This window comes from Canis lupus, chromosome 3 (genome assembly GCF_048164855.1).
Source record: "Canis lupus baileyi chromosome 3, mCanLup2.hap1, whole genome shotgun sequence".
NCBI classification, from domain to species: Eukaryota; Metazoa; Chordata; class Mammalia; order Carnivora; family Canidae; genus Canis; species Canis lupus.
In genome coordinates this window covers 56,876,393-56,888,515 of record NC_132840.1, presented here as the reverse complement: position 1 = coordinate 56,888,515, position 12,123 = coordinate 56,876,393, and the positions used below count along the sequence as shown (strand labels likewise).

The window sequence follows — 12,123 nt, the reverse complement described above, 5'->3', positions numbered from 1 at the left end:
TCTGAGAAAGCAGTAATGGAGGGAGTGACAACCAGATGGGGGAGCAGCAGATGGTAAAGGGGGGGGGCAGGCGAAGGGGGTAGTTCTCACCGGATGTAACACCACAGGGTGCTGCTGTCTTATGTGCTACACACTTACACCCCTGGGCTTCTATGTCCACCGGGTCCTGCCCCCCCATCCTGCCCCTATCCCTCCCCCTGTCCGCCTATATACACCCAGAAACCTTGAGAAGCCACCCTCAGATGTGCCCCTCACCATCACACACATTTGCCCTAACCCGTAGGTCCCAGGAATCCGGGGTTCCCCCAGCTGCAGGCCCCTCCCTCCCCCCCAATCCACCCCTTCCTCTAACGACTCTGTTGCCTAGCAACGGTATCTAAGCCCAGCCACGGCCTGGGGAGACCCATCTCCAGAAGGCCCTGTCGCCAGGACAACGGGAGGGGGGGAGATGGGCGTGGCCTAGGGGCGACCAGATTCCCGAAGGCAGAGGGATCCACTAGCCCCGCCTCCTGGGCCCTGGCCCCGCCCCCCGAGAGCCCGGCGAGAGCGGTCCAAGCCCAAGAGGTTGGTGCGCGCAGCACATCCTCAAGAGCCCCTGGCGCCCGCCCGGCGCCCCTCACCCTACGCAGTGAACAGGACGTCAGGAAGGAGTGGTGAAAGACATCCGGTTCCTATCTCCTCATCTACTCCCCCCCACCCCGCGACACCCGGGAGAGGGTTAAAGCCGGGCGTGCCCAGGTCCTGACGTCAGTCGCCCCGACGCAGCAGGGTCTCTAGACTCTGGGGCGGGGCCAGCTTCAGGCCAGTCCTAGGGGCTTCCCCAATTGCCAGGGCAACCGAAGGCCCGTCGCCATGGCAATGGGAGAGGCGGGCACGAGCTTCCTTCCGGGGACCCCAACTTATCTCCTCCTTAAATATTTATTTGGAGCCTACCAAGCGCGAGGCACTCATCCCGGATTCCCCAGACTCTTCGATCTCCCCCTCCAAAGGGGCCCCTCCTCTCTCCTACTGCTATTTCTTGACACCACACGTTACCTCTCCAGCTCTGTCATAGATTTCATCTCATACCCATAAATCTATTAAAACCACCAACCTCTGACCCTTCAAATCTCAGCAAATGCTGCTATCCAACCAATGGCCCCCGAGTGCTAAAATCTCATCCACATGTCGGTTCCCCATCCCACAGCCCATCCCCCATCCCCACCCCATCCTTATCCTAGAGCCTCCTTCCCCAAAAGCCTTCTTCTCAACTACCTTCACCTGCTTCCCATCCCTTTCTACAGCATCCCACACCCTCCACGGTATCTCTGTCCCACCCTACAGTTTCCACCTGCCAACCCAGCCTGTGTCCTTCCTTGTCTTGGGCCCCTATGGCCCCTCCAGCCCCACTCCTCCTCTCTGTGGGGCCCTCATCCTCCATTCTGATTCCCCAGAGAGATCAATCACCACCAGTCTCCCTTATCCCAGCTTCAAACCCTAGGGATTCTGTCCCCAAATCAGTCCTTCATTCTCACCCCACTCCCCATCTCCTTTACCAATCGAGGCTTCTCCTGTCCCCCAGATGCTGCCTCACGGGATCAGGGCCTCCAGCACTCTCTTTTCCACTTCCCTTGCTTCCAGAGCCCCCACTCCCGATCCCAGTGCTCACTAGCCTCAGCCCACTACCCTCTTGCACACCTTCCTCTCCCACATCTCCTCCCGCAGGGACCTAATGGCCCGATCCCGCAAAGAGCATGTCCAGTCTCCCACAGATACCCCGTGCTGTTTCCTCACCTCCAGATGGGCCTTTTTTCCATTCCCCTCCATCAGCTCACCGGGGCCCTAACTTCACAGGCTTGCCCAGCCCATCCTCGCACCAGGGGCCTCTGACCCTTCTGTGGTCTCTCCATTTGACCGCGGGCCACAGAATAGTCTTCCCTTCCCTGCGGACTCCTCGTCCTCACGCCTGCACCTACTGCCGCCCCCTCCCTTCCTCCTCATCTCCCTCTTCTAGGTGCAGTGTCAGCAGCCTTGCCCTTCCCAGGATATCCCACAAGATTCTGGAATCCCACCCCTGCTCCTCCCGGATCGCCTGGTGTCTCCCCCATCTCGGTGTGGCCCTGAGAAGGGAAAACATAGTGCGAGCACGTTGGAGGAGAAGGGGCAGGGAACAGGTGAGGGGACAGGAAGGACCCGAAGAAAAGAAGCACAGTGGCAGTGAGGGCAGTGGCGGTGGCAGTGGGATGAGAGAGAGGTGCGGCAGGAAGAGGAAAGGGGACCACGAGGGAAGGGTAACCACGGGAGGGAGAGCTGGCTGCCCCACGAGGAGGGCCTGAGCTGGGGCTTGGGGAGGCAGCAGGAGAGTGCGTGGGAGGAAGAGAGAGACAGCATCCAGAAGCAGCAGCCAGCCAGCCAGCGGGAGGCAAAGGCGGGGAGGAGGGGACCTGAGGTTGGGGCAGCCAGGGGCCGGGGGCCAAGGCAGAAAGGCCCCGTGGCTGCCCTGCCGGGAGGCTGCCGGGAATCTCCGGCCAGACAGATAGAAAGGGCTGGAGATGCGGGAACAGCGGAGAGCCAGGCTCAGAGGCCGGAAGTGGGGGGAGGAGGCCGAGAAGGGACTGGAGCAAATGAGGGCAGCAGGCGCTCTGAACAGAGCTCAGGACACAAGGAACGGAAACGGAGGTGGGGGGTGTGAAGGAATGGAGAGGACCTGGGGCGGGAGCATCCTGGAGGTGCACGCATCTCTGCCCCGGGCTGGCTGTGAGCACGCACATACACCCTGGCTTTGGGCTGGCCCCCTCCCACTCGTCGGGCCTCTGTTTCTCCTCTGGGGCATCAGGTGTCTCTGCTCCCCCCCCCCCACTCCGTGCTCCCCCTCCAGGCCCCAGCAGCCCCAGCCCCGGCCGGGCGGCCGCCCCATCCCACCTACGGCTGTGGCCCTACCAGCCCTTGGCGGTGGCCGCCGCTCCGAGGTTCCAAGGGCCGCACTGGGGAGGGGGTCGCCCGAGTCTCCTACCTTGAGGGGGGAGAGGTGGGCGTGGCCCACGACCCCGTGGACAGCCTCGAGGTGGGACAAGTTCCTCTCCGCCACGTGCACCAGCTCGGGGGCGTTTACCTGGTTGGGGAGGTGGGCCGGGCTGTGCTCCAGAGGGGGCGTGTCTTCATCTTGGTAGCGGTATTTCTGGGGATGGGGACCAAGGCGTCACTGGGGCCGGCCCAGGGCCTCGGGCTCCAGGCTGCCCGCCTGGCCACCTCCTCTCCCCCCTCCCATCCCTACCCCCCCTCCAGTGCTGTGCGGAAGGCCTCGGGGCCAGACCAGTTCCTCCCCCCTCCCTCCAGCGCCATTGGTTCTGCACTCTCCACCCTCCCCCAGCCCCTGTGCCGTCTAGGCCGCCAGCTCCCAGCCGAAATCCCAGCCCCCATCCCCACGTCCCAGCCCCCAGCTGCCCCCCCACCCTCCCCACCCCCTTCCACACCGCACACCCCCTTCTCCAGCCTCCATCTCTACCCCCCTTGCCTGGGCCTTAGGCATCAGGTCCCTGTCACACATCCTGTCCCATCACCAGCCCTCTGACACTTGTACCCCCATCCTTCTCCTCATCTTCACCCCACTCCCCCCATGTCTGTAAGCTTCCCCCCTCCATACTCTACTTGCAGCGCGCGCGCTCACACACACACACACACACACACACCCCACATCCCATCTCATTCCTGCCCCACCCTCCTCCAGGCCTCAGTCTTCCCACTGCAGCCTCTACCCCAAGAGCGACTGGCTGTTCCAGCACTGGCAGGTACTTCGCATCAGCCCCCCAGGCAGGACAACGCTAAACTAGTCCAGCTCCTCTTCCACTGGCCCAGCTGGTTCCCAAGTAGTCTGCAAAGGGGCCCCCAGATGCCTGGCCCCATCCCTACCAATGCCCACAGCCCAGCCAGTTAATCGGATATACTAGAAGGGGATGGGGGAGGAAGTGAGGCAGTAGGGCTCGGAGGGCGGGCAGGAATGGGTGTCAGTTCCAGGCTGGCTGATGCCGAAGGGGGTAGAGCGCTGAGTCTCAGAGTCCATTGCTGGTCCCCCTCTGGCCTTCAGGGGGCAAGACCCAACACAACACCTGACTCCCTTCCCAACCAACCACAGCCATCTCACAGACCTCCCATGCTCCCATGCTAGCTTAACAAGGACACCAGGAAAGGAGATTAACTGGGGGCCAGAGAGAGAGGAACAGCGCAGCTGGAGACCGCAGTGAAGGTGGCAACCCTGCCAGGGCCCTCCCACATCGGCCTCTGCCCTCACACTACTCCCTCCCCAAGCAGACCCTCCCAAACTCCAAGCTCAGGGGAGGAGGAGGAGGGTACCACAGGCAGGGCTCCCTCGGGGACTGGAGAAGACAGAAGCCACCCCACCCACACCCACCACCGGACACACAGAAGACAGACTTCCTCTCAAAAAAGCATCTGAGAAGCTGTGTACCCCAACATGTGGAGGGCACCAGTTGCGAGATCGAAGGTCAATGCTTGATGCTAGAGTGGGATTCTGTAAGTTCCCAGTATGTGACCCACGTTTGGCTGTAGCTAAGTGGGCAGCAAGAGAACTGGAGGGACGTGGGGCCGCCGACACAAAGCCTGTCCCACCCATGACAGAGATGAGGGGCAAGGAGTGCCTCTCGGAAGGAAAACAGGGGTTCATCAAGATACACTCCGTCTTCTAAGCCACAGACTCGTAAAGAAAATCCTGAGCTCTGGGTTTCAAGCCCATGGGCACAACAAGCAGAGAAGAAGGAAAAGTTGGAGGTGGGGGGTGGGGCTAAGTTAAATACACCCAAGGCTGGGCCATCTTGGTAACAGAATAACGAGAACTGAAAGAGGATGTTCACTCCACATCCTGAAAAGGTGGTCTGCAGCCTGGACTGGGGGTCCAGGAGGGCAGGGAAGAAGCAGCTCTCCTGGCTGTGTCGGGTGTCCCCATACCCTGCGGGGTGTGGGGCAAGGCCCCAGGGTGGAAGCTTCTAGCCTCTCCCGGTCTGGGGGAGGGTGGGAGCCCATGACCCCTCCAACTTCAGCCCACCTCACAAAGAAAGATCCCCGAATGTGATGCAGACACATCGGGGTGCACATAAAGAAAATGGAATCGCAGAAATTCATCATTTATTCTAGAGAGGGGATGAAGGCAAATTTTTGTCACCCTGCCTTAGAAGCCAGCGTGAGGGAAATGGGGCACAAGGGGAAGGTACCAAAGTTCCCAGAATGTGGCTGATGGAGGTTAGGCCCTATGTCCATTCCTGGGAAATTCTCAGAGTATTGGACATGTAGTAAGGGGGAGGAGGGGAACCGTCTGAAGCGATGGGGGATACTGCTCATACCTGCTAACTGAGAGGTGGGGGTGGGGTCAGCACCTCTTTGGCCCAGATTACCGGTCAAGTAGAGCAGGGCAGGCAGGAAAGGAGCATCCCCTCTTTTACCCTACTGGGACTCTGGGCTGGAGCGGCAACAGCTCCGATGCCACGTTGGGACCAAGTCTGAACCCCCAGTGCGTTAGGGCAGGTAAAAGGCCTGGGGATCGCTGTTGCTCCTTCCCCCCTTGGCCCTCTCATCACTGGAGCCGCAGCTGCACAGAATGACCTGGAACCGAGGCTTGCACCCCCGAAACAGAGGGGTGTGAGTGGAAGTGGAGATGTTGATAAGAGGGGCGACCCACTGCGCCTGTCCGCTAGACACTGCAACCCAGAGACCCCGCGCCAAGCAGAAGGAAGAGCGACAGCACTTGAAGCTTGCACCCTGAGATTTGGGGGGTCCGGGAAGAGGGAAGCGGGGTCGGAGCCCGTACCGCGGCACGTACCACGCAGAGACACATGGAGGCGAATCTGTTCCGAGCCGACATGGAGAAGGGGAGGGGGACTGAGGGGATGGGGGCGGGTGGGAGAGAGCGAGGGTCCCAGGGTTGGGGGAGGGGGAGGGGCAGAGGGGCGGGGGCTGCGGCGGACGCGGCGACTGGAGGCTGCGGCCGGAGGGGGGGGGAGGCGCCTGCGCAGTGCGGGAGAGCGTCACGATGGGAGAGAGGGGGTGAGGGGAGACCCTCTTAGCTATCAACTTCCAGGGTTCCAGCGGTTTCTCTGTGGACTTCACCTTGCACAGGACACTCCCATTCCGACCCCTCTGCACAGGCACTCCTGAGATTTACCAATTTATATCTGCAGTTCTCACGGAATCATCTGCCCCTAAAATCACCAGACCCCTAACTACTCCCACACTTCACTGGACCACTCCTCTCTTCTGGACGCCCGAGGCGCCAGAAGGAAGAAGTACTTCCCTCTCACGGCAGAGGGGCCCCCAAACTATCTAAAATGCCTCCCGCAAGCCCCCCCTCCACAATCCCCTCCACAAAGACGGTTGATGGGATCCCTTTGGATGCCAGGACAGCCACTATCCTAACCAGCAGTCCAGCCAGCCCCACCTGAGAGAACACGATGCTTTCCAAGAGTTTGAGGACCACAGGTACTGGCTGTCCCTTCAAAGTAAACTACCCTTTAAGTCATCCCTTTCAAAATCATATCCCCTCATCCATTCACAGAGACCTTGAAATTAGTGCAAATATCACCCTTGCTCTAGTGCAAACAACCAAATAAGCATTCTTCAAATCCGTTTGGGGTCCCCTGGCCACATCTCTGCATCTAATGAGACACTCATGATTTTCCAGGATGCAGGTCCAGGGACCACCAGTGGGGTCTCTGGCTGGCTCAGTGGGAAGAGCATGCAACTCTTGATCTCTGAGCCATGAGTTTGAGCTCCACATTGGGCGTAGAGATTACTTAAATAAGTAACTTTTTTAAAAAAAGGAAAAACTTAAAATATATATATCACCAGACCCCGATTTCTGGGAGTCCTTAATGTGTCTTAAAGCTGACCCTCCAAATTCAATGGCAATGTCTTCAACTTATTCCTAAACCTTTAAGTTGCAAGATACTTCCCTATCTCCTTTCTTCACTCAAGTTCATACATTACTCCTTTTTCTGGCTGCCCTTCCTACATCTCAACATCATCTTCATGATTCCGAATTCCAACTTTGTTAGAAGAGTGCTCCCAAAAATATCTATCTCCCCCACATCCAAGCCTCAAAAAAAAATTCATCTAAAGTAAGATCTGGCCTGCAATTTGCAGTGACCCACAAATCCTCCAGAACACCCCCAAAACGACTGCCTCTCAGGTTTCCATCTTCCCCCCAAACAGCTGACCCTGAAAGCAACTCTTCCAAATATTCTATTAAACGCCCACCTTCCCAACTCTTAAAGCCCAGTGATCAGTCTTCTCAAATCTGCTTCTCCTTGGGCCTCTCTATCTTTAATGCCCACACAGGGCAGAGAGGACGGACTGCCCTAGAACCTCGCCTATGTCACTCCCGTCCCGTTGGTCGGAATCTGCGGGATACGCCCCCAAGATGACCCCCAATGCCCTAGTTTCATATCTGTATAGGATGCTCGGTTCCTCAGGGGGAGCCCGAGCTCAAGGAGCTGGACTCGAAATTCCTTCTAGAATAGAGAGTGCACACTCCCTCGTTCTCCACCAGTGGGCGCTGTGGCCCCTTAAGACCCCCCCCTCCCATCCCCCATTTCCTTTTTCCCTCCATTTTCCGTTTCCCTGTTGCCTGGCAACGCAGCAATCATGGACTTTGCCGTCGCCTAGCAACCGTCTCTCTGGAACAGAGAACTGAGGTAGGAGGTTGTGCTCTGATGAAATCCGAACAGGCCTCCATCTTAGGAAAAGTGAGACGTCAGATCGCCCAGCCCTTGGATTCTCCTTCCCAAAAACCCCCGCACCCCGCAGCCCCTTAGACTGCAGGCCCTCAGACCCCGCGACTCCTCTCGCCACGGGGGACCACGCCACGCCCCTGCGGGGTCAGCCCGGCCCTCATCCTGGTCGGGGTAGCCGGCCTCAGGCCCCGCCCCTTCCCGAGGGGTGCCACCGCCTCCCTCCACGGAGTAAGCCAGACCCCACCCACCTGCCTCCGGGAGGCCACGCCTCCGTCCACTTCCCGCCCATTCGCTCCCCCGGCCTCGCCTACACTGGCCCTCCGCCACGCCCCTGGCCGCCAATGAATGAGGCCTCTGGCCACACCGCCCCGCCCCCGGCACCTCCGCAGGGCCCAATGAGGACCACCCGGAGGGTTTAACCGCTTCGCCTCCGGGGCTCCGGCCAAAGCCACCCCCCCGCCGGCCTAGTCTTTCCCCACTCCCCCCTCCCCCACCCGTTCCGCTCCGCCCTCCGACACCCTCGCCCGGCCCCTCCAGTCCGCCACGCAACCTCAGTCGTCGCCGGTTGCCATGGCAACGGCGGCAGCAGCGCGGGGAGCACGGGGAGGGACGGGGGCGGAGTGGGAGAGATTCTCAGAGACCGACGCCGGCAGAGACCCCGGCGCAGAGTAAGACCCAGGGATCGCTCTGAAGGCAGGAGTTAGCACAAAGCACAGGGCCTGGCGCATGGTAGGCATTCCATACATGTTCCCCAAATTACTGCGGCACGAATCTAAATATAGGCAACGGAAGATGGACGACTCCCAAACGGGGCTGGGAAGCGCACCGACCGCAGAGCCTGAGCATCCCCTACCCCACCCAGAGTCTTGGGGGCGGGGGAGGGCGCTGGTGGGAGAGGCGGGGGGTTGGCGGGAGACCGGTGCCTCGTGCCCCCTGCCGGCTCCTCCCGGGGCCACCCTCCGCTGCCCTGGATAGAGAGGAACCACAACTCCCAACAGCCCCGCGGACAGCAACCCTCTACCACTGAGGGCTCTGGTGCCTCAAGGCCTTATGGGAGTTGGAGTCTCCGTCATCCCGAGACTGACAAGTTTTCTGGCCAAGGAATGTGGCAAGCCTGGGTCTCCTCCGCGCCTCTGTAAAAGCCCCCAAATGCATGATTGAGCCTCTCTGAGCAAGGCTCCTTCCTTCGGGGACGCTCACCCTGGGCTCCGTCGAAGAAGTAGGAGTCTGGAAGGGAGATGAAGAGCTCCCCCTCCCAGAATAGCTGCCAGTACAGGCAAGCCCCTCACCCTCGCTCGCATATGTGTGTTCCCATGTTGGAAGCAGAGCCCACACATTCCACATTCCAACTGGCTTTCTGGGTACACCTGTACGCAGGGGACCACAGCCAGCAAAGCTGAGGCCGCCAGGGGCACGCTAAGGGCAGGAGACAGGAGAAGCAAAGGATCAGACAGACATTAGAGGAGACCAGGCCAGAGTAAGCGAGAGGCAAAAAATCCACTGCAACTCCAGGGCATGGGGGAAGTGGCAGCATAGGAGAAAGTCTGGAGCCCACAGAACTGGGGGGGAGGAGGGGGGGCAAGCAAATAGCTCTGCAGAGGGTGTGGGGACTCCAGACCCTGAGGTCCCCAGCCTCCAGTCTCTTCCATCCATGCTCACACGTGCACGATGCATGTGTACACACATGTGTGAGTTTGTGGCAGGGAACATGTGTGTCCTCAGCTCCCTCCCCTGAGAAGCTGCAGTTCCCACTAAATATAACCCCCTCCCCAGCCTGTGACTCACCCGGACCCCGCCTCCCCGGCCCCCACTTCCTGTCCCACCCCCCAACCCCCAGCTGCCTGCCACCCGCCCAAGCTCCCTCCACACACCAGGCATCCAGCTTGCCAGTCCCAGAGCCTCACAGCCAAGACCTAGGTATTCTGCATCCCACCAGGAGCTGGCCTGTGCTCCCCATCCAAGCGCTGCCCTTTCCGGCTCCAACCACGGGGTCCCCCTCCGCCGGTCCTCACTGCTGCCAACCCTGCCCTCCTCCTCCAGCTCCTTTGCACCCTGGGAACCTGAAATCCAGGTGTCCTCCCCCACCTTGATGCCAAGTGACAGGGGTAAGGGGAACATGCCCCTCCATCTGCTCTTCTCCTTTCTCAACAAGGGGTGGATACAGTGTGGGAAGAGACAGGGATATTGAGCACCTGCCTGGGCCACCCCCAAATTCTGCACCACCCACCTGGTCCCCTCCTCAAATCCCCTCTCTCCCCAAAGCTCTCCTCCTCCTCCTCCTCAGGGTCTGGCATCCTCCACTGCTGCAAGCCTCTCCCTCCCAAGGGAGCACCCCAAATCCTCACCTCACCTGGTCCATTCCCTCAGGTGATCCTGTGTCAGGCGCTAGCCCTCTGACAACTCCCAACTATCCCGCTCTATAGGACCAAACCCTGAATTCCCAGTTCCCCGTAATTGAGCGTACCCCCAAATGTATCCACCACAAGACGCTTGCTCTATAGGTTGAAGGCCCACCCCTCCTCTGCCAGCTGACACCCCCAGACCAGTCAGGCACTCACAGCCAATAACCGTCTACCCCCATGCCAAGAGCCCCCTGAAATTGGACGAGACACCCAGAAGCCAGTTTGTCCCTCAGGAGGGAAGAGAACCCCCCCTCACACAGTCCACCTTCTAATGCACAAGAGCAGGACTCCCATGTGAGCCAGGCTTCTCCTTAAATAAGTCTCCCTCAAACATCATTGGTGAACCCCAAAACCCATCAGCCCCCCCAAACCACAAAACAGCCCAAATTTTCCATTTCTCTACAGGTACAAAGAGATCACTCCAGGGGGCACCTGTGGCCAAACCTAGCATGATCTCAAATGTGAACCCCCAAAGTAAATCATGACCCCCCAGTACACTCCCAGCCCCCAGCCCCAGATCAGGCCTGCCTAACCCCTCCCCACAAACTCATACCCTCCCCCCAGTTGAGAGCCCCCCTATCGTGCTTACCTTGGTTGTCACTATACAGAGACAGTCCATGTTGGGGGGGCTGGCCGCGGCGGCGGGTAAGGGGCTCTGACTTCATCGGAGTTTCGTTCCTCCCCTCTGTGGGTTCTCACCCCTCCCCCCTCCGCACCCCACTTTTGCAGGGGGGGCCAGGATGGGGGGAGGGGTGAGAGGGGAAAGAGGGGGTTGGAGAAGGGAAGGGGAGGGGTGCGTGGGAGGGAGGGGAAGGGGGCCCTAGAAGGGAGTCCCCAGTGGAGGGGAGGGGGCCTGGGGAGCACACCCCGATTCTCAGGAGGGGCGGGGGCACCGGGGGCTGGCAGCCCCGGAGTTCGGGGGCTGGGGCATGAGCTGGGTGGGGGAGGGGAACTGGATTTCAGGGAGCCCCGGGGTAGGGGGGGGGTCTTGCCTGCCGGCCAGGGGCTAGGGCCGCGGCGGGGGAGTGGGGTGGGGGGGTTGGAGGCGGCAGCGGCCGAGGGAGCCGTGGAGCCGAGGAGGGAAGGGGAGAGAGGAGGAGAGAGGAAGCAGGGGGAGGGAGGGAGGGAGCGAGGAGCGAGGATGGGGGGGTGCCTTGGCAGAGTTAACTGCTTCAGTGCTGGCAGGAACCCGGATAATGGGAGAGGAGAGCAGAGCGGAGGCAGACAGGCCCCAAGGCAAAGATGGAGGCCTGGCCAGGCACCAGCGCCAGAGATCAGGAGGCCTCCTGGGTCTCAGGAGAGGAAGCACCCGCTGTGGGGCTGGCAGCACCCATGCTAGTTGCAGTGCTGGCTGGCGGGAGGGGGGGTCTGGGGGGGCAGGCAGGGGGGAGTCCGGTGGGGGGGCAGCTCTCCCTCAGGCTGCACAGGAGGAAGGATGAGAAGTAATTCTGTGCTGGACTCCTTATGCCCGAAATTGGGGCCAAGGGAGGAGGGGGGCGGGGAAGCAGAAGGGGAAAGGGACCAACAGGACCGTGGAGTCTGGGATTCTCTGCACCCCGGGCTCAGAAGTCTGTCTTCAAGGCCCCCAAGGGTGGGGCGGCAGCTCGGCCCCTGCCCTGTCTGCCCCTCTGGGGAGGCGCCCCACCTCACCCCCTTACCTGGCTCTCTGAGATGGAAGCCTCATAATAGTCCAGGATGTCTGTCACCAGAATACAGCTGAGTTACCCTCCCCCACCCCACCTGGGGGGGCTCCCCTGCCCCCACCCCTGCCCTGACTGCTGCTGGCACCTTAGGGCCTCCTGGCTGCCAACCGGACAGTCCCCCAAGTGTGTTCACTGCCCTGGCAGGCCCAGGCCAGCCCTTCGCACCCCAGCGTCCCCAGAGAATCAGGGCTACTCACCCAGCAGGGCCTGGAAGAGGTCACTGTGCAGGACAGCCAAGAGAGGGGGCGCCCATCGCAACAGTGGGGGGGCCAGGAGCCAGAGGGCTGACCGGGGAGCTGG

General features: G+C 60.7%; 1 protein-coding gene and 1 long non-coding RNA gene across 8 annotated transcripts in view; one reads left to right on the top strand and one right to left on the bottom strand.

Moving 5' to 3' along the window:
* Positions 1-12,123, bottom strand: part of DLG4 (discs large MAGUK scaffold protein 4) — a 22,759-nt gene extending 10,636 nt beyond the window's left edge. For 2 of the 7 annotated variants that reach the window (XM_072821375.1, XM_072821376.1), the window contains exons 1-3: positions 12,021-12,123; positions 11,779-11,819; positions 3,092-3,157 (exon numbers count right to left, since the gene is read on the bottom strand). Coding sequence is in view for 4 of the 7 variants with exons in the window: in XM_072821377.1 (XP_072677478.1) it covers positions 2,993-3,157; positions 10,710-10,739 (195 nt within the window). In the remaining 3 variants the exon portion in view is untranslated. Of the gene's footprint in view, positions 1-2,992; positions 3,158-10,709; positions 11,064-11,778; positions 11,820-12,020 lie in introns of those variants that run through there. The other 5 variants (XM_072821377.1, XM_072821378.1, XM_072821379.1 and 2 more) reach the window with 3 other exon arrangements.
* Positions 409-5,267, top strand: LOC140630732 (uncharacterized). The gene is made up of 4 exons (XR_012028444.1): positions 409-564; positions 1,994-2,153; positions 3,707-3,767; positions 4,145-5,267. It is a non-coding gene; the product is annotated as an uncharacterized lncRNA (long non-coding RNA).